The sequence below is a fragment of the Centrocercus urophasianus genome, unplaced genomic scaffold, assembly GCF_019232065.1.
Source record: "Centrocercus urophasianus isolate 14NV4802_14NV808 unplaced genomic scaffold, USGS_Curo_1.0 seq_15, whole genome shotgun sequence".
Classification (NCBI taxonomy): domain Eukaryota; kingdom Metazoa; phylum Chordata; class Aves; order Galliformes; family Phasianidae; genus Centrocercus; species Centrocercus urophasianus.
In genome coordinates this window covers 5,574,356-5,595,858 of record NW_024884697.1, presented here as the reverse complement: position 1 = coordinate 5,595,858, position 21,503 = coordinate 5,574,356, and the positions used below count along the sequence as shown (strand labels likewise).

Below are 21,503 nucleotides of genomic sequence, written 5' to 3'. Positions count from 1 at the left end.
CAGGGTCACTCTCCTCCTGCCTGCTTCTGCTGGGCTGGAGCCATCGCTGACAGAAGTAGCTCTAAAAATGGACTGAGGCACATGGAATTGGTAAAATAAAGCCCCCCCCACCCCCTCATTTACTGCTGGATTTAAGCAGAGCAATTGATTTTGGTACCCTCACCCTGCTTTTGCATACAGGGATCAATGGATCCATTGCTTTCAGTCCTTCCCTCTGAAGGAGGCATCTACCTCACCTCTGACAGTTTCATTTCTGCAGAGCTTCCCTTCCAGTGGCCAAGAGAGGAGCTGGCAAAACCCTGAAGCTGATGGAGAATTTCACTCTGCTTTTGTGGACTCCAAATGAGTAATGCCTGTCTGAATGAAAAAAAACAAACACACAGCACAACTGTGTAGGTGCCAGTTATGGACTATGAAACAATTTCTTTTGGTGATTCAGCAAAGAACTCTCAAGGAAAAGGAAAATCCTCTTCCTTAGAGAAATGAACCCATACAAACCCAGGGAGGCACTCTATTGCACAGTGTTTATTTTGAATGAGTCAAGAGGAGACATTTCCAAGCAGTGTCACAGTTCCATAGTTGCAGTCACCAGTCAGTGACACCCCTCTGCAGCCCAACAAACGGCGTCAAAACAAGACTGAAATGAATGGAATGTGCTGAGCAAATCTGCCCAGCAAAAGCACCACTGGGAGATGAGGGCTGCGGAGTATGGAGGTAAACTGGCAGATGCTTAAAACAGTCACTTACTTGCAGCCCTTGTGCAAGCAAACTGAAGAGGTATTGATGGGGCCACTGGGACAGGAGATTGCGGCTGTTTCACCAGAACACAGAGCTGGTGATTGCAGGTACCTAAAAAACACCCACTGAGCACAGGTCAGAGGCAACAGAAAAACCAGGTTCAGGTAAAGCTGGCTGAATTCAGCTGGCAGCCCTACAGCACTGCGCTGTCAGAGAATGTCTGTGTGAGGACAGCCCTCCTGCTAAGCCAGCCAGGGGAACCCTGCTTTTGCTTCATCTCAGACAGCTCCTGGCCCCCTGGCAGCTGTGCCAGCATCAGAGTTCTGCGTGGTAATAACAGGGAAGGATTTTAAGAGAGAAATAAGAGTAAAAGCTATGAAATGTAAGCACTGCTCCCTTTAAAAGCGCTCACAAAGCAGCGCCAGATTCATTAAAATACCCTTTCCAAAGCAGGAGCTGGAGCTGTACTAATGGAGTGCAGATGGTGGTGGGAATCCAGCATGGAGCTCTGGCCAATCTACAGTGCAGACATTGTGAGCTTGCACTGCCAAAGGCACAGATGCATTTTTGAAGTCAGAAGTCAAGATGATGACCCAAGAACCACCTGAAATCTGTTCCTGAGTAATCAAAGGGAGCAATTTTGGGGTGAGGAGGACTATTGTGTGAGTAGAATCCTCTTAACCCTTTTTCTGCCATGTGAAAAAAGCACAAGGTTGGCATTACACACCACACCACTAACTTCACAAGTGCCTGTAGAGTCTGTAGTCCTTCCAGTTCAGGAATTCTTCCCTTTAAAAAATCTGGTACAGCTGAACATAACATAAGTTGGGGGATTCCTAGGGTTTTCTCAGTACAGATTCCACACTACCATTCTCTTTTCTAGGTTAAGTCTTGTAAACAAGCTGTTGCTAAGAAAGAGCAGACATGAATGTGTATTTCACACGCAGCCTTATTCAGTCACTTTTAAGATCAAAGCTGGATATCCATGCAGTGGTTTGGCAAAGACTTTGTGGATACCCTTCTCACAAGGAATTGATTTCTCTGCTCATTCATCCCTAAAGCCAGAATCCTCCTGGCGTTCCAGTAAAGAAACATGTGGGTTAGGCATAGAAATTCATCCGTGTGTTGGGAAAACATCACCCTCAGGTCACTTCAGGCTATTGAGGAATTTTGGTTGTTCTTCCCCTCGTGGTAGAAGCGTTTCTCCACCAATCTTTGGACCTTTTTTCTCCTAGAAATATGAATCACAGAGGAGAGTTAAAGCATGTCAAGATGTTTCCTAGTTTTATGACAGAGTTGGGGCTGATTTATCCAATTAAATGTTGACCGACACTCCAGAAATATTCACATTCTGACTGCTTGCGGATACAGAAAAAGGAAATTCTCCATGGCTAACTAAAACAAAGCTGCAAGAACAGAAGGCGAAAGGAGAAACTCCACTAAAACAAAGCCTGGAGAAGATGCAGAGCGGCTTGGCTTTGCTGGCAGCTCATAAGGGCACTGAAGCAAAGCATGGGACAGAAGCACCAGAAGCAGGCAGAGCACTGTGGTGCTCAGCAGCTGCTGGTTCACACTTACCTTCAGCATCCCATCTCGCTCCCACTTGAAGAGGCCACAGGTACTGAAAGATAAAGGGGGCAGGTGAAGACAGCTGTGTGCTGCACAGGATGAGGAGGTGGTAAACGACCCCACACTTGTAGCACACCACTTAGCAGGAGGGACTGGCACTATGCTTTCAGGATGTTATTATGTGACTCCCAAGCCCACAGTACTGTTTCACAAGGCTTATTTCTTACCTGCAGGGCTTTTTTGGGAGCCTGTCAAGGGCAACAGCTCGGTTGCCACAAGGACATTTGAAAAACCGCTTGATGCCATCGTGCCAGTGGTAGTCGTGGCTGTCCTGCACACAGGTCTCCATAGGCTTGAAGTAGGTGTAATTACACTGTCAGGGGGAAGAAAGCAAGCTGTGAGTGCTTACCAGCATGTCAGGCCCAGGCTGCGGGCTGAAGACAGCTGATCAGCCAGAGCCAAGTACTTCTGTGTCTTCTCCCATCTGGAGGCATCCACCAGTGTGAGCAACACACCACCCCAGGCTTTGCCACTGCTCCTTCTATCACCATCCTGCCTGCTGTGCCACCGCCCTGCTCTGCCATCCTGCAAGGCACAGTCACCCTCTGTGCTGCCCTAAAGAAACAGGAAAGGCAGTGGGAGGAAAAGCATAGCAGAAGCTGCAAATCCAGAAACGGAACAGAATTCCTTTGCCCTCAGCACATTTGGGATATTTTAAACTCTGTTCTTTTTCTTGATAGTGAACTTCCAGGAAATGCAGACAAAGGAATCCCAGTGTTATGTTTTTCAAGGCATGAGGCTTCATTTAACATGGAATATGGGGAGCTGAGGGTCCTGGACAAAGTGCTTCAGGGATGAAGCTGAGAAATGAACGCCAGAACACCAACATCCAAGGAACCCACTGCAATAAACAAATTGAGATGTTGAGCACAACACTACAGCCTGCTTTCACAGAATCACACAGAATCACAGAATCACCCGGGTTGGAAGGGACCTCAAGGATCATGTAGTTCCAACCCCCCTGCCTAGCAGGGCCACCAAACACACACATTCAGATCAGGTTGCCCAGGACCCCGTCCAACCTGGCCTTGAATACATCCAAGGACGGGGCATCCACAACCTCCCTGGGCAGCCCGTTCCAGGGCCTAACCACTCTCCTTGTATAGAACTTCCCCCTAACATCCAACCTAAATCTTCCCTCCTTCAACTCGGATCCATTTCCCCTAGTCCTGCTGTTGTCAGCCCTTTTGAAGAGTTTACTCCCCTCCTGGGTGTAGGTTCCCTTCAGGTATTGATAGGCTGCAATGAGGTCACCACGCAGCCTTCTCTTCTCCAGGCTGAACAAGCCCAACTCCCTCAGCCTGTCCTCATAGGGGAGGTGCTCCAGCCCCCTGATCATCTTAGTCGCCCTCCTCTGGACCCTTTCCAAAATCTCAATGTCTTTCTTGTACTGAGGGCTCCACACCTGGACACAGTACTCCAGATGGGGCCTCACAAGAGCCGAGTAGAGAGGGACAATCACCTCCCTGTCCCTGCTGACCACCCCTCTCCTGATGGAGCCCAGGATCCCATTTGCCTTTCGAGCTGCCAGAGCGCACTGCTGGCTCATGTTCAGTCTCTCGTCCATCAGGACCCCCAGGTCCTTCTCTGCCGAGCTGCTCTCAAGGACCACTCCTCCCAGCCTGTACGGGTGCCTGGGGTTCTTCCGGCCCAAATGCAAAACCTTGCACTTTGCCGTGTTGAACCTCATTAGGTTCACCCTAATGGAGAGCCCAGCCCTCCAGCCTGTCGAGGTCCCTCTGAATGGCATCCCTTCCTTCCACCATATCAACTGCACCACTCAGCTTGGTGTCGTCAGCAAACTTGCTGAGGGTGCACTCAATTCCCTCATCGATGTCATTAATAAAGATGTTAAAGAGCACCGGTCCCAAGACAGACCCTTGGGGGACACCACTTGTTACCGGCCTCCACCTGGACATAGAGCCATTGACCACCACCCTCTGTCTGCGGCCTTTCAACCAATTGCTTATCCATCGGGTCGTCCACCCATCAAATCCACTTCCCTCCAATTTGGAGATGAGGATGTGGTGGGGGACCATGTCAAAGGCCTTGCTCAGGTCCAGGTAAATGACATCAGTCGCCTTCCCTTCGTCCACCAATGCCGTCACTCCATCATAGAAGGCCACAAGATTAGTTAGGCATGACCTTCCTTTGGTGAAGCCATGCTGGCTGTCACAGATCACAAGCTCATTCTTTATGTGATCGAGCATGTTGTCCAGGAGGATCTGTTCCATGATCTTCCCAGGCACGGAGGTGAGACTCACCGGCCTGTAGTTCCCCGGGTCCTCCCTGCTCCCCTTCTTGTATATGGGAGTGACGTGACCCTTCCTCCAGTCATCTGGGACCTCACCTGACAGCCATGACTTCTCAAATATGATGGAGAGCGGCTCGGCAACCACCTCAGCCAGCTTTGACAGCATCTTCGTATCTCAAAGTCACTCACTGTACAAGCTGCACTCAGCAACAGCCACAAGGAATTAAGCAGTCTCCATTTGATACCTGCACTGAACTATTGCCAAGCGAGTGACTGACGGGGTTGTGCAGGATGGCCTGGTATCATTCTGTGCAGTCTGTGCCCTATTTGCCTGCTGTCTGACTCCACCTCACTCACCGTTTTACACGTTACCACTCGACATTTCACTTCTTTAATGCTCCTCATCTTCTCTTCTATTTCTTCTTTTTTCACCAGTGGCTGAAAGTATTGCTCTTGTAGCTCAGCTTCAGCCTGCATGGGCACAGGAAAAAGGGTGTGGGGAGAAAAAGATGCAAGAAGCCACTCGACACGTGGCCTTTAAGCAAATTACTGGGACTGTTTGCAGTAAAATGCAGTCTGACAGCCAGAAAAACAGCAAATATTTCTTGCTTCAAAGAAACCCAAGTAGGGCACACACTGTGCTCCACCACCACTGAAACCAGCTGCCTCTGAGATACCTGAGTGGGAGAGTTACCAACAGCAGATACGAGTGAAATGAGCACACAGCTGTGGCAGTGCAGGTAGAGCTCAGGTGGGCACATGTAATGAATGGGATTGGTTCTTAGCCAAAATATTGCACCTCAGCAGACCTTGAAACAACTACGAATTTATACTAACACAGCAAGAGCCACATCCACTGGACATGCAGTATTCCTAGGGACACGCTCAGAGATCCTGACACTGCTCATCATGCTGACTTAGTGCCTATGATACATTTGGGTGCCTGCTTCGTGCTGAAGTCATTATCAGAAGTCCTAACAGCAACCTCATTCTAAGCTATTAGTCATGGCTGGGTCGAGGCCATACCTCTTTGAGGACACTCGTGTGCTTGGATTTGGCATTCAGGATTTTCTGAAACTCTTCTGACTCCAGATAGGCCAGCTGCTCACATCTTTTCTTCTGGGCAGGTTCCTGTTCATCCACATCTAAGAAAAGCAAATGAGTTCAGTCCCGAGTTCAAAAAAAAGGTTATGATTTCTAAACATGACCACTGGAGGAGATTTTGGAAGGCAGATGCTCAGGTCAAGCAGCAGCCTTTAGTAGTTCAGGAGAACGTGAAGCTGAGTTCAAAGCTGGCTTCAGAAAATAAAAGCATTTTATACACAACACTGCATCTTCTCTTGAAGCACCACAGCAGGAAGTTCCACACCCTCCAGGGGAGCGAGCACTGTTGTCTCCCTTACTGAAGGAGCAGTTCCATAGGAAATGGAGGAATACATTCAAGATCCCACAGTGTATCACCATCAGGGAAACTCAAAAGTCAGTCAGTTTGGCAGGTGGGATCATTTCTTGATTTCCTTTGATTGAGTTAGCCATGCTCTGCTGGTACTAAAGAGTGGCAAGAAAAGGAACAGAATGAGGATAAGGAGCTACCTATCAGAGATGACATCTCACACTCTCTCCAACAGGGTTAGAGATCATTCAGCCTTTGAGTCAAAACCACTGCAGAAAAAAACCCTAAAGTTCTAAATAGCCCTTACTCAGCCTCCTTCTGGCATAGCAAGGCCTTGACCCAGTTAACAGCGCTCTGTCCAGCAGAATGTAAGAGTATTTTTTTCATTTCTACAATCCAACATTACTTACCATCCTCTGCTTCTGCTTTCTGTGGTTGAGCAACGTTTTTTTCAACTCTTTCAACAATTTCTAGGACACCATCAAGATCAGCTCTTTTCCTCTTGATGCTGTTTGGATCAGTTTTAGCAAGAATGTGGCCTTTTGCTCGTAGTCTGTGTATTGCAGCCAGCTAGAAAACAGGGAAAAGCTGTGAGTGTATTGGTGACCAGCTTGGCTTCTGTATTCCTTCTTCCAGGAGTAACAGAAGTCTGTCAAATGGAGGAAACAAGATACACTGGTCTGAGCACAGAACTGGACAGAGAGAGGCCTGATAAAACCCCTATCTCTGCTGTACATCTCATTCAACACGTCGCACAGCTTCCAGTCACTTCCTAATCTACACAGTGACTCTTGCAGGGGTGGTTATTGGCATCTCTCTGCAGACGTGCTTTCACTGCTCCACAAATCAGCAAGTCCTCCAGAAGAAATTAATAGAAAATCACATCAAACCACTCCTTTCCAAGGGCAACAGGCTAGCCTATGTATGAAGATCACAGAATCACAGAATGGTTTGGGTTGGAAGGGACCTTTAGGATCATCTAGTGATTTAAGATAGAAGACTTCCGCATTCCACAAATCCAATTTCCCTCAACTTCCCCTTCTTCACAGTCAAAAGCACCTCATTCAAAGAGCTGTTACCTTTTTGGCTTCTGCCAAGCTGTCCAGCTTTGGTGTTGGAGGGGGAGATCCATCAAAGAAAAGGATATCTTCTCCTTCTGAGAAGCCCGTGCCCAGCCTGGGCCTTGGAGGAACTGACATTTTTGCAGCTTTAGGGAATTCTGCCCCGGGTTTTGGGGACAGAAGTGAAGGCTGCCTGGAGCTGGATGGGAGAGCAGGGCTTCCAGCTTTACTTGTGTTCTGGAGAAACCTTTAAAGACAAAATAATTCACTGAAATAAAGATATGAGTCAGAGACAGAGAAGTCTGGAACAGAAGATGCAGATGGCAAGTTGTTGGGTTTTTTTTTAACCTAACTGGCCTTTTGTTGCTAGAAAAACATTTAGTGATTCAGGCATTCAGGAGAGCAAAACTAAACTAGTAAAGGATTCACAGGGACACTGAAATGAAGAAGTCACTAGAAAAGGTGAACAGCCAATTGCTTTCCAAAACAAAAGCACAGAGGCTTCAAATGAATGTGACAGATAAGGGCTGAAAGCACTTCAAAGAAATCACAGAATCACAGGGTTGGAAGGGACCTCAAGGATCACAAATCTCCAACCCCCCTGCCACATGCAGGGCCACCAACCTCCACATTTAATACCAGACCAGGCTGCCCAGGGCCCCATCCAACCTGGCCTTGAACACCTCCAGGGATGGGGCATCCACAACCTCTCTGGGCAGCCTGTTCCAGCACCTCACCACTCTCTGTAAAGAACTTCCCCCTGACATCCAACCTGAATCTTCCCTCCCTCAACTTAAAACCATTTCCCCTTGTCCTGCAGTTATCTACCCTTTCAAAGAGTTGATTCCCCTCCTTGGGGGAATCAATGGGCTTCTTGTGGAACAGGTAGTTAAAAGTAGTAGGCTTCTTTGTCACACAAGTCACTTAAATACTTGAGTTTACTACAGTCATTGCAGTGGCTGGACAAGTTTGTGGGGAAAAAAGATCCCTTCAGGGATATTGTGATAGACAGCACCTTTAGCTTGGGAAGTCCCTGAAACACAGTTGTAGATTGGGAGAATATTTGGGGGAAGTATCATGATGATTGTACTTCAGGCTCTGTTTTGGATCCCTGAGGTTTTGGCTTTACTTTTGTTCAGCCTGTAAAGGTTACTAGGCTACATCAACCTCTTCTTGCACGCAGAACACCTGTGTAGGCCAGCATGAACCTGGAGTCCTGACCCCAGCTTCCTACTCTTCCCACCATGCCTTCCTGTTGCTAGGCAGCACACTGCAGTATTTGATTCCACACTGAATAAACAGTTTTTATAAAAAAGCAAATTTCCTCCTTCTGTGTAAGTCATACATATTACCTTCTCTGAATCTCTTCAGATCGCTTTTTCCTGGCCTCCAGCAATTTCTGTTTCTGTTGTTTGAGCAATGCTGATGCAGAGATAGACTGGAAACCAGTCTCTTGCTTCTTTCCAGCATCTGTAAAAACAAAACAGTGTAAAACCACCACCATTTGCTCAGAAAGAGCTGCGTTTGCAGGCACAAGGACATACCTGCTTTGGTCCAGTGCTTGCAGAGGTTTCTTGCTCCAAATGTTGGCTGTGCCAGCAGTTCTTTGAATTCCTCAGAACATGGCATAGGTCTCTTTGCTGCACCTGGGGAGGAAGAGGCATACATGCAACATAATTGGAGCCAGGAAGGGAAGCACACCTGGCTTTAAAGACATAAAGTAGCCTAGGTTGGAAATAAGTAAGCACTCCCCTACAGAGCAGGGTTAACTCCTACATTACGCTTGGTTGTTCAAGCACTGCACACCACAGGCATTTCCACCCCTTCAGCAACTCCATCAGTCACTCACTCAGTCCTCTACTGGCCTGCTTGCCTGCAGTGCTCTGCCACTCCCATTTGTGGGCAGCCTTTGCTGAAAGGCCTTCATCCATCACATCTCTTCCTTGGAGACTTAAGAGCAGCTGAAGGCTACAGACAGTACACACAGACTGCTGTCTGAAATGGTGGCAATTGAAAGAGCTGAAATGTGGATAAGACATCTAGGCAACATCTGGAGTGCATGCTTTGAATAACCTATCATCTGAGTGTAAAGAAGGTGCAACATTAAGTGCTTTTCAGAAAAGAAATGGAGGCAGAGAAGATCAATGAATTTCCAAAGGCTATGGAAGGAAAACGCTTTGAAGATGACAAAAGAAAAGCTCAAGAAACAGGCTGGGTACTCAGCAGGCCCCCTGCATTGCAGACCTGTCTCTGATTTATACTTAGTATTCCTTGGAAGTCTCCAAGACTGACAGAAGTCATCCATTTTAATCAATTAAAATAAATTCTCCGGTTCAAAGTTCTTAGAACTTCCAATTCTCATTAATCCTGCAAAGATCTTCTGTCATTGTCCAAAGACAGAACAGGAGACTTAATTCAGGGGCACTGCTGCAAAAAGGTGCGCAGAGCTACACAGTTGCTTAGTTACATTTGCCTTGCAGCTGTGATCTCAGGAAGAAGGGAGTTCAGATCAACGGAGAAAGCCTGCAGAGGTGTGCAGCAATCATTGCCTAATTTTTCGGGGATAACGGGGTCCTGGGACACAGCCACACGTCAAGCTGAAAACATCTGGAGGGTGAAGAGGCTATGGGGGAAGTTAGGTACCAATTTTCTGCCTGGTTTCCTGGACAATTGCATCAGCTCCTCTCACGACCATATTGGAGAGAGTGGTCTGAACCTTCCGTTTTGGCACTGCAGCAGCCGCCCTAGACAGAGAAAAAAAAAACAGATCAGAGTTTTTCCATGTTCAGAGCAAGGACAGAAGGTTGAATGCTATCCCAGTGTAAAACTGCAGTTGTTCTTGAATCCAAATTGGTGCTTCTCTCCTGGCATCTTTCTCTCTTTGGGAACATTAATCTAAATCCAAATTCCAGAGCAATGCTTAGGATCCTTGTTCTCACTGGGTTGGGATACACATTCCTTACGTTTAGTATTCTCTCAGTGCATATGTCATTGCTAAGCCTCACTCACAGCCAGCTCCAGGGATGGAAAGGAGGCTGGAATTGCTTATTACTGAGAGGTCACAGCAGTTATCAGATGGCAGCAGTCAGGGAATCCAAGCAGTGTGCAAGCACAGCACGTGATCCAGCTGTGACTCAAATCTTTCCACAGCTGTCTTCAGGGGGGTTTGGATGAAGGGTCAGACCCCTCTGCTCTAGCACCAGATGCATACTGACCTTAACCATTTACTAATACAGAAGGTATTGTGTATCATTGCCTTTTTGTTAACATGCAGTGATACTGTATCATTTCAGTCAAGAAAGGGAGGAGGAGGAAATACAGAATACACTGAGTCTGGGATTAAAAAGTAATGAGCCATGACAAGGTGCCGTACTGAGGCACTGAGAAGTACTCATCTTGTAGTCTGAAATGCTTGGGACCTCACAATAAAGGTTATTTCATCTCCTGAAACACAACACCCACTGGCTTCACAGTGCAGTAATAACTTGGAGGTAAAAACATCTTTTCACACTGTATCACTGACTGATGAAATCTCCCTATTAAATAGCAACTCTGTTACCCTGTGAGGCTGGAAGGATTACACCATGCGTGGGACATCTATTCCTGTTTGATGGATGCAGGTAAGTCCCGGGGCATTCTAGCTAAATAGATGCCGTTACAGAGAGAGCTTCAGACTTGCATAAGGGAGAGAAATTCCACTGAAAAGGTGGGAACTGTGCTTTAGCTCAAGGGAAATACAAGGTTTGTCTTACACTGAAGCCGCATACGCTGTTGAAGAGACTCCTCCGTAGTGGAACCCATCCTGACACAGCCTCTCCTTCAAACTGGGGGTTTTCCTACCAAGTTTTTTGGGAATGCGGCCACCAGAGAAGGTAGACTGCAGATCTGCCCGCTTTGAGCTCAGCTTCTTGTACTGGGATTGGATGTGATACTGACAGTACTCACAGTCATTCTGAAAAGAGAAAGAACAAGTCTGCTGTAGGATGCTGGTAGATAGAATTTACTTCATTCCCCTCGTGTAACCCACATGTAACCTTCTGCCCTAATGCCATTCCAAATGCTTTTAGTTCTTTCCGAGTTCCTCATCCCCTCTCCTTTTCCTCTCCTGGTTCCAAATGCTTCCCCACCAACAGTAACCCTTCTGACTTTGTGCAGGCACAGATATTCTGCTGGTTTATGGGCATCACGGCCAAAGGAACTTGTCTGGTTAAGATCACCTCCAAAACCCATTCCCAAGTAAAATATCCTATCATCTCACTTTGGCTGAGTTCCTTGGTGCAGTGCATGGAAGCCTGCACTGGCACAGAGGATAATGAAGGGCATGGAGGTGGTGAAATGAGTCCAGACCATTGCTTGTCACTGTAGCTCAAGCTTTGCACTTAGGGAACTGCAGTGCTGCTGCTACAGGCCTGTCACAGCAACAGCTCCTCTGGGTCACATTCCTCAGCTCTTCCACACACCTTAATTGGTCACAAGTCGAGATACAGAAAGAAGCAAAAAAAGAGTTCCAGCAGCAGCACAAAAGCAGCAGCTACATTTTTACCAACACCTTACAGGATATTTTAGTACTGAAGTACAGACCAGGTTCACAATCTGCGCGCAGGGATCGCCATTCTTCTTCCTGGCTTTGCAGGTGCCCATATCCAGAGCTTCACCCATGAGCAGGATCTTCTGTGGGTGATCAACAGACAAACACACCTAGAGAGAAAACAGAACGTGCCTTCACCATGGATATGCTGAATATGCTTCTCTCTTGGTGCTGTAATAAAGGACATTCCTGTTCAACTGCTCGGCTCTGAAGTCATCGCAGCAATTTCAACAGATACATCCTCACAGAGGACAAAGAGGTGGAATTTTTTGTCCTTCCATACACCAAGGTACAACCACAGCTCACTCCTGTGGTACAACCGAGCCTCGCCCTCGCACCACAGACACTGGGACTTGTATTTGTAGGCAAGACATAATTTTGAAGTCAGTTTTAATGTAGTTCTAGATGTGTACACCTCAGCTTCAGAAGAGCCTTTACATTACCTCTGGATGCTTTCCTGCTCACCAGCAGGACTTCAACTGCTTATCCATGTTAATTTAAGCAATTATGTAGTTTAATTGACAATTAATGAGATTCTTAATTTTTCCATTTGGAGAATTCAAAATGCAAAATAGTCCATCACCAGCTACTAGATTGAAATTACCCTTGACAGAAGTCAGTAAAAACGGTTTCCATTCCAGTGCAATTAAAAAGATATTAAAAAAGCATTTAACTTATTAACAAAATGAAGCTACCTTAAATGTTTTGATACATGGAGAAAATTAATTTGTCACGTTCCGCGTTTGTAAGTAATTGATTAAACAAATTAAGTATTATGTATCAACTTACTATACATAACACATCATTTGTTTTATAAATCAAACCCTACTTCTTCTTAATCATAATTTTGGAACCACGAAACATTTTCCAATCACGTCTCTCAAGGAGAGGAACGAGCACCCCCTAATTTTTCAGCTTGTTGAGACATTGTGGCTGAAAGCAGCTGAATAATAAATTGCCATGAAAATACAATTCCTGCGTCTGCAGAAGAAGTGAGCGACCTACCAAGAACAGGTTAAGTGCTAGGGTAAACTCTGGTTTTGAGGTGCTTAATAGGGCTCCTTGAAGTCAGATGTCCAGAAGGCTGAGAACTAATAAACACCATGCAAATATCTGGACACAATTCAGACTTATTAGGCAGACTGCTGTAATTCCAATCCCGATGTGTTACAAAACTAAATCTCAGGCAGGCATAGAGATGTTCAGCTACAGGCTGATGGGCAAATGAAAAATCCTCTCACCTCATCTGAGCCTTCCTTAGGTTTCATAGGATTAGCATTGAGCAGCCCGATGACCGTGCCTTGCTCTGTCTTCCAGAGCTCTTTGTGGACATCCCCAAACAAGAAGAGCGAGGCACACTGACTGAGGTCACGCAGGTCGTTCAGCCGCCAGATGCTGAAGGTTCTGCCCTGGAACAGACACTGGCTTACAGCTCAGCAACAGGACACCGACTGCACCCCCCTCTTGTGGCTGCATTTGAAGGGTTGTTGTTATTCACAACCTCAGTAAGATGTAGCTACACTACATCCAGCCATGCCACACAGCCAGTTCTAGGATTGTTAGAGACCAACGCAGCACAAAAACGCTGCCGTCATCCATCTTCCTGATATGGGAGCTGGGCAGCAATCCTCCTTGCTGAGCAGAGGCCTTGACCCCACACAGCCAAAACCAAGGCATATTCAGTACTGTTTCATAGTGAAGTTCTATAGGAGACACGCTCCATATCCATATAGGACTGAATGATCTCTAGGGAAATTATGGAAGCTGTCTGTTGGCACATTTAAAGCAAAACAGCTATCTAGAAAGGCTGGGAGCCACTCATTTCTTTGCACTAGCATTTCACATGCTACAGTGGATGAACAGTTACGCAGTGCGTGCACACCAGCGTCAGTACAGTTGCTCCAGAGAAGGACTCACCCTGATGATGAGCCAAGATCTCTAACACAGCAGCTCCTCTTCATTTACTACAAGGAGGAGGCTGATTAAGTTGAATAAGCTCCTCAGGATAGAAAACCAGCATTTAGGATCCAGAGGGAACACAGCAAAGTTACTTACGTTATTTGTGCTCTGAGGAGTGACCTTCTTTACTATGACTCCAAATGTTACCCAATCCGTTTCCTCTAGATTTTCAGTAGCAAGTTTGTGCTTCAGCTGGGACAGCCGAATCAGCCTCCTGTTAGCCATTTTTCTGTCCATCTCAGCTGATGAGACCCGGGGTTTTCTGCATCAAACACAGCATGTAAAAGAGAACAGATTCATTTACATAAACAGACAGTCAAAACCACTCAGCACGTCTCACTGCAAATCGCCCCTGTGCCTTATTTCACACCGAGTTCACTTGAAACAAAACCTCTCTCTTCCAGATGCTGTACAAATATTGGAGAGCTACAAGTCAAGCACATTGTTCTTTGCCCAAATAGCTGCACTGCAACTTAGCCCTGAGCCTTCAGTAACTCTTCTCACTTCAGGAAGGACTGAGTATCACAGCTCTCTGGAAATATGCTAGAAATTCAGCATGGTTTCTGGTGAGGAGGGTACAGTAAGTGTTCAGAGACCTCTCGTGGCCACAGTGAGTATGGGAATTGTGAATGGTCCCGAGGGTTCTGGGTGTGAAACGAAGTCTGCACTGCTGGGGCCCAATCAGACCTTATTTGTGCCAACTGTTGAGGATATACCAGAGAAGGCAGTGATAATAAAATTAGAGACTTTCATTAGAAAAGAGTAAAAATAAAAATCAAATGTAATGAGCAAGCAGGCAGTGCTGTGGCTCTGTGTTAGCCCAAGTCCTCCGCTCACAACTGGTGCAATTAACACATCACAGGACATGGTGCATTCAGTCCCACCACTTGAGCACAGCCTCCCCAGGCAGAGGTCAGTGCTGGGCTGCTGACCTTAATCTCAGTCCTGAGAAGGTTTCCACAGACACGGGCTGCAGCGTTGTAGTGGAGCATGCAGGCACGTGAGGAGTTTTCTCTCTGGGCACCTTACTGGGTGTGTTCCCTGGGGCAGACTTGAGAGGCTGGAATGCCAGACTGAGGACTTGTCGTGGGGGAGGAGTCTTTGTCTCTTTAGCAGAAAAAAAAGAAAAGAAGAAAATCTTGATAAAGAAAACCTATAAATAAAAATAACATTCACTTACACTTGATTAGACACGTGAGTCCAGTGCAAGTGAGGAATAAAATGTGTAAAACTTAATAATATTGTACTGGTCTCCCAGTCAGCTAGAAATGGTTAATAGAAATATCAGCCTGGATGTGTCCAAGCTGCTGCTGTGAACAACACAGGATATCAGCAAAAGCCCTGTGTGTTTCAATGAAAGGTGCACTCAGATTGGTACCTGCTGGGGAGGCTTTCGATTTCTGGTTTCCTCTCTTGGCTGTTGGTAAAGGATTGTCCAGCTGGGCAGAAAAACACAGCGACTCCTGCAGCTTCTGAACTTTCCTTTCCTTTAAGGGTGGACAGAGAGATTTGCCTGGCCAAGAAAACGAAAGTATTTATGAGATCTCAGGATCCAATCTTAAATACTAAACATTATTCCAAACTAAGTAATTGTTTGAACAAATCCAAGTCAGGGTCCCACATGGAAACCCTTCAGTTAAACTGCCAGCATCTGAGATGCAACATCTGTAAAAGCCCCAGTGATTCTTACTCCTTCTGACCTTAAACTCTTGATGTCACTGAAGCCAGAAAGCTGTAGAAAGTAGGAGCATTTCCTTGCTTTTCAATTTCCCTGCATTTCATTAGTTTCATTACTACACTCAGCGTGTTACAGCAACAAACACAGTTGTATCTGTGGGGTGTAGCAACATCTGATTGTACCAATATCTGCCAGTAGGAAAGAACCTTCCTTCTCCAGCAGAACACTGGAGCACCTCAGTCATGGAAGTTGCCTCATTTCTATCAATCTGTGATGCAGAAAACAAAACTGCAGCTCATTTAGTCTGCACTGCAAGAAACAATCTGTGTGGGAATATAACAGACCATCGTTCCTCTTTGCTACTCAGTTCCCACTTCAGATCATCTGCCTACAGTTTGCACATTGGGAGGCTAACAAATCAGAAACTCATTTAATTAGTCTCGTTACCAGGGGCTTTCTGCTCAGGGCCTGAACTGGATTGCTGCCCGATGGCAGTCTTCTGCAGCTGCTCCTGTAACATCTTCATCTGTTCTTGCAATTTTCTCAGCTCAGCTAGCAAAGAAAGAAGAAAAAGGACAATAATGAGGACAGAAGTAAGCCACAGTAAACAGGGATTTAAGAAATCCTGGGGAGCCTGGCAGTATTACTGCATCACAGAAGATTAGGGAAAAAAAAAAAATTAGTTCTGATTCTACATAGCTCACAACGAAGGGACACCTTTCCACGCACTGGAGCTGGCTTACATAAACATTTGCTTGTGCTATATTCCTTGATGTGCTGTGCATATCTTTTCTAGTGAACACAAAACCATTCAAATGGCTGATGATTGCACTCCATAACTAAAGAAGTGCTTCCAATACAATCAAACACACTGCCCGAATACAGGAATGCTCAGGGACTGGCTCTGCTTCCACACCGGCTGGTACAGCAGAACCCCCCACCACTAAGCCCTGAGGAAGCAGGTGGAGCTTTGTTTGTAAGAGGTACCAAGATGACAGCTCTAAGGACTGAAGCAACATTGCTCTTCTTCAGACAAGACCCAAGTAAACAGGAGACCTTCTCTATCCTGTTCACCAGAGCTCGACAAATCTTCATGGCTCCTCTGTGCTTCTTTTGGGAAAGTAGATTTGGTGAGTTTGGCCAAACAGCACTGAAAATTGGATTTAGAACACTCTATCCAATGTCTTTCACAAGGACTTTCTACATTTCCCATCTGGGTACCACCCTTACTGAGAGAAGCAGTGGGCCCTATATGACAAACATGCCAGATAAGTGATGCTTTAACAGAAACCTTGTAATTCTTCATTGGTTTTCTCTTCTCCCTGACTAGGAACTGAAGCCGAGACAGTGTTTTCTGCCTCCTCTTCTTCCAGCAGGTCATCCACATCTCCAAACAGCACAGCCAGGTTCTCCTTTTGCTCATCAATTATGCTGTCAGCATCCACCTCCTCAGTGTATGATGCATCATCTTCTGCATCAAAGAGCTCATCATACTCATCTGCTTCTCCCTTCTCATCCTTTGGGGTATCTTCCTCCTCAGGAGAATTCTCCTTTTCAGCCTCCTCATTTTCTTCCAGGAGGGAGACCAACAGATCCAAATCTTCATCACCTGAAGCAAAAAATTAAACTCAGTGTTACTTCTGTCCTTTTAGAGGAAAGCTGCTACAGAATAAAACATTCAAGACATTTAAATCACAGGCAAATAAAAAGCAAAACTAAATCTGAGCAGCGAATGGAATTTTTAAAAAACTGCTTCAGCTTTGGCTTAAGGAAGACAAAACAGCTTCCTGCTACCTGGCCCAACAGATACATTGTTGTGGACAGTCTCAGCTCCTGACCCAGGCTGGCTGGTCAGGAGAAAATTTGGCAGACTTAGCACTGGAATTTCCTCCTGGCCAGCTGCCTTATCACAGCTTCTGCTGCAAAGAAAAGCCGTGGGACCTGCAGAGGACAGAGTGACACCCACATGGCTCTTGGTAATAGGAGCTTAAGAGGAAGATTCAAGGCAAGCAAGAAAGCATATCCTCAGATTCACTTTGCTTAAGGAAGCAAACAGGGCAGCAGAGAAACATGAAGCAAAAGGTCAAAAAGCTTGAGGAGGGTAGATATAGGTTGGACTTTTTCCTTGTCTTTTACAGCGAGGGTGGTGAGGCACCGGAACAGGTAGCCCAGAGATGTGGTTGATGCCCTGTCCACGGAGACTTTCAAGGCAAGGATGGATCAGGCCCTGGGCAATCTCATCAAGATGTGCATGTCCCTGTTCATTGCAGGGAGTTGGACTAGATGACCTATAAAGGTCTCTTCCAATTGTAAAGATGATTCTAAAAACAGAAAAATGAAAAAGAACTACAGGGAGGAGAACAGGACAGACAGAGCAGAGACGCATACACACTGCAAAATATATTCAGCATTTGGCCCAGAGGAAAACACAAATGCAGCCTCACAAGAGGCAATGCACAAAGCCAGAGGGAGCACAAAGTAATTTCCTTTGTTAAGAGGCAAACAGAGCTCTCTGCACTTCATCAGAAAGCTCCCCTACTGCAAGTAAGGCAGTGCTTTTATCCCTTACCATCCATGATCTCACCAGGATTCCTTCCTGAGCCACCAAGGCCAAACAGACTCTGTCACAGGAGAACAAATGGATACCGTTGGGATGGATATTACAAATGGAGGTCACCACTCTCGATCAAGCATCTTTCTATCCACAGCTGCCCATGAGAACGCTGAACCTAAAGCCACACGTGTATTTCCACACGTGAAGCCCGACTTGAGCTGAGCCCCCTGCAGCACAAGACCACAACCTGGAGAACAAAGCCCTGTCCCAGCCCCCCATCCAGGGATCCCTCCTTCCTCTCTCCACAAAGAGACTCCCTCCCCGGTTCAGCCCAATCTCCCCGACCCGACTCAACGGATCCCTTCCCCTCGTACCCCCGATCTCAGGAATCCCCTCCCCTCTCAATTCCGATCCCTCTCCCCCAGGCCTCCCCCCACAGCCCCGCTCACCGCCTCCCGCGCTATCCAAGCACCCGCCAAAACTCCAATCGCGCTCCGCCCTCCTCGCGCATGCGCGCCAGCGCGCCGCTCTCTGCGTCAGCGCCATCTTTAGTGCTGGTGGCGCGGGCGCCATCTTGGCTGTGGGTAGGGAGTCTGTGGCTCGGGGCTGGCAACAGCGATCGTGTGGAAACTGAAATTCCTGATGATACAGGCGCCTTCTGTTTTAGTCTCTTTCCCTTTAAATTATGACTTTTCCCTTGTAATATGAATTATACGCAGGAATCGCCTCAAATTGCTCTTAGGAGGATGAGCTTTCTCTTGTACTAAATCCAACCTGCAAGATGTTACGGAGAAAGAGGCGGTGTCATTGGTGACCATCTGTGCCACTCCCTGATTATAAAGGATAAATTAAGGACAGACAGGCTTTGGTAGCTGAAGGAGTTAAGAAAAAAATCCTGTAGTTCGCAGGATAAAACTGAAGATGCACTCAAATGGAATCACAGAATGGCCTGGGTTGAAAAGGACCATAATGCTCATCCAGTTCCAACCCCCTGCTGTGGGCAGGGTCGCCAGCCACCAGACCAGGCTGTCTGGAGCCACATCCAGCCTGGCCTTGAATGCCTCCAGGGATGGGGCATCCACAGCCTCCTTGGGCAACCTGTTCCAGTGAAATATCCAAAGCAAACTGAGGAATGTTTAGTTGGGCAGCTGAAGTGGTCTGCTGGGTTGTTGGAAGGCACCACTTTGTACCAATCCCAGTAAGGACAGCTATGTGTTGTTGTCCTGTGTTTCTTGACCCAGCAGCTGCAGCAATTGGCTGTGAAACAACCCCTCAGTTGTCTTGGATGAGTGGGAATCATTGGGTAGGCTATGGTATATTTGGAAATAGCTGGCTCTCTTACCCAGGCATTTCCCAAAAAGCAGGCGGATGGTAACACAAGTTAGTTTTGTATTTTTTTAATTGCAGATTTAGTGCACTGGATTACTCCTTGCCCATTAACAGTCTTAGTATTTATCAATTCCAGGTGTTAAGAATTGGTTTTTCTGTTTTGTCTGCTTATGGTCTGTGTGATCCCCACAGGGCATCTCCACATCACCCTGCTTTCCATCTCGTTGTAGTAATGATGGCTTGCCCCCCCTCTGCAAACTGAGGTCTGCAAATCCAGCAGTATTTTCCTGCTCACAGATCTCCCACCCAACCACAGGACTATTTCTGGCCTCTTCTCAGTTTGGGTTTAAGGCTGGGAATTGTGTCTCACGTGGCTGCTGGTTGTGGGACAGACTGTGACAGCAGGAATGTGTCTTGTTAAAACAGGGGCATGTGACAGGTGGTATTCCATTAACGTGTGGAGTCCAATCATGTTAAAGCACAAACATGTTTTATCTTTCATCGAAGGGAAAACAAATTACTCTTAAACTTGTGCTAATGAGCATCTGCTGGCCACGTTCACCGGTCTTTTGTCCACTGTGCTAAATGGACTGTACTTAATGATGACGGTACAGGAAAATAATCCTCCCTCTTGCATTAGCAGGTTTCAGCATATCAGGGTGTTATTATTTGCAGTTCCTTGTCCCTCCTGATTTGCAGTATTAGATCTTATCTTTCTATGAAGACCTACTTATGCCCATGTCTTCCTGTTCGTATTCCTGTGCTCAGATCCTCTTCTCTTACTGAAGCCTCTTAAAATGATTAATTTTGGCTTGACAGATGCGTAAGTAATTCCTCCTCTGGTCTTTCACATCGATTTTCTATGTTTTCATTAATAAGGTTAACGCTACTCAGAGGAAATCAGCTCTATTGTCTTTCTATTAGTTTGATTTTGGCCTAGTTGCATTTCCATCAGTTTTTGATCATTGCAGAATCCATAACTATTGCATAGCTCCTGTAATAAAACTGGATTCAAGGAAAAAAGCCCATAAATCCTGCTGTCGTGGGGAACTAATTAAAAGTCAATAAGATATTGCATCTTCTGGGAGTGCTTGTAATTGATGAAGAAGGGTGCAACCAAGCCGATGAATATCTCTTCACAGTAGATTTCAGCCAGCTCTTGCATTAGCTGAAATTATGGATGAAGATGTGTGGGAGCGTGAGCTATAGCTAACAGAAAGCAGGCATCCAGAGTTTACAATGGATAATTAGAACAATAGTGACAACCACAAAAATAGAAACAAATCTTTGCTTTAATTATAAAGGCAATAAAGAGATTACTTTTCCTGCTGAGAGTTCACTGGCAGCATGGCGTGAGAAATGTTTGTCTTCATACACTAAAATGCAGTGAAGGAATGTTTTATTTCCTCCAAGGAACACCTACAGACATTTTTTGTGTGTAAATTTTAAGAATATTAATCTGCTTGGAGTGAAATATAAATCTCACATTTTTTTATCTTTATTTTGAATTAATCAGCTCTAGACTGTTTTCAATGCCAGGTCTGAAGCAAAATACCAAGTCACTGAATTTTTTATTTCTAATTCCACTATTGATCTGTTGAGTGTTTTCTCCTCCATCATCCGCAGGACAATCTGGAGAAGTGCTTATTTATTGAAGTAGGTTGACAGGAGAATTTGTCATGTACCAGTACAGAATATCTGCTATAACACTGCACACTCAGTTGTGGTATCCAGCAGCCCTAAGGCTTTCTCCTCTGGAGCTGTGAGTTGTTCCATTCTTCTTAGCTCAAGATCACAAGATGACATAAGCTATCTATATTACTTTTACTGCACATGCATCTCTCTCATGGGTTGTGTCATCCTTTTAACATTGGTCTGAACTTCAGAGTAGCAGAAATGTATTGAAGTGTCACGTGTTCACTTATAAAAATATTTCTCCTCCCATATCTGAAAAGTTGTGTTAGCTATCACTGATGGATAGCAGTGGACTTCATAACACAGCTTGACATCTTTACTTTAAAAGATGCATTACCTTCCCTTCCAGCTGTCTGAAACTGAGGCCTGGTGGAGTTTTCTATGTATCTTGTTGTGCTGGCACAGCCATCCCCAAACCAGAGCCCCTCTTCCAGATGTGTGAATATGCCTTTTCAGCAAAGCACAGAGCTGGGATATTCTCACAGACTCAGTGAACACAGTGCAGAGAAGACAAGCAATGACAAAAAGTATGGATTTATTTTTTTTTAAAGCTGATCTCTTCAATTGGACTGCAATGTGTACAGAAGTGGAATTCCTCCCTGAAATGTCAGCAGTAAAGGCCACA

The 21,503-nt window shown here is 45.9% G+C and overlaps 1 protein-coding gene across 1 annotated transcript; it reads right to left on the bottom strand.

Annotated features, from left to right (window-relative positions):
• Positions 1-510: 510 nt before the first annotated feature.
• MCM10 (minichromosome maintenance 10 replication initiation factor) lies at positions 511-18,333 on the bottom strand. Its single transcript, XM_042816277.1, has 20 exons — positions 18,304-18,333; positions 17,870-17,921; positions 16,592-16,909; positions 15,748-15,852; positions 15,001-15,135; positions 14,555-14,729; positions 13,719-13,884; positions 12,905-13,072; positions 11,657-11,773; positions 10,828-11,027; positions 9,719-9,819; positions 8,620-8,721; positions 8,428-8,545; positions 7,094-7,322; positions 6,425-6,584; positions 5,648-5,766; positions 4,979-5,092; positions 2,535-2,680; positions 2,317-2,359; positions 511-1,969 (listed from the first exon to the last, which is right to left on the bottom strand). The coding sequence occupies exons 2-20, from the start codon at positions 17,874-17,876 to the stop codon at positions 1,886-1,888; spliced, it is 2,607 nt and encodes an 868-aa protein (XP_042672211.1). The 5' UTR covers positions 17,877-17,921; positions 18,304-18,333; the 3' UTR covers positions 511-1,885.
• Between the last annotated feature and the right edge of the window lie 3,170 nt (positions 18,334-21,503).

Excerpts from the sequence above, each read along its gene's own strand:
- MCM10 (XM_042816277.1), bottom strand. Across the intron at positions 15,853-16,591 it reads AACCAATGAAGAATTACAAG|CTGAGCTGAGAAAATTGCAA; the intron begins GTTTCTGTTAAA and ends TTTCTTTGCTAG. Across the intron at positions 13,885-14,554 it reads TTCTCAGGACTGAGATTAAG|AAAACCCCGGGTCTCATCAG; the intron begins GTCAGCAGCCCA and ends TGTTTGATGCAG.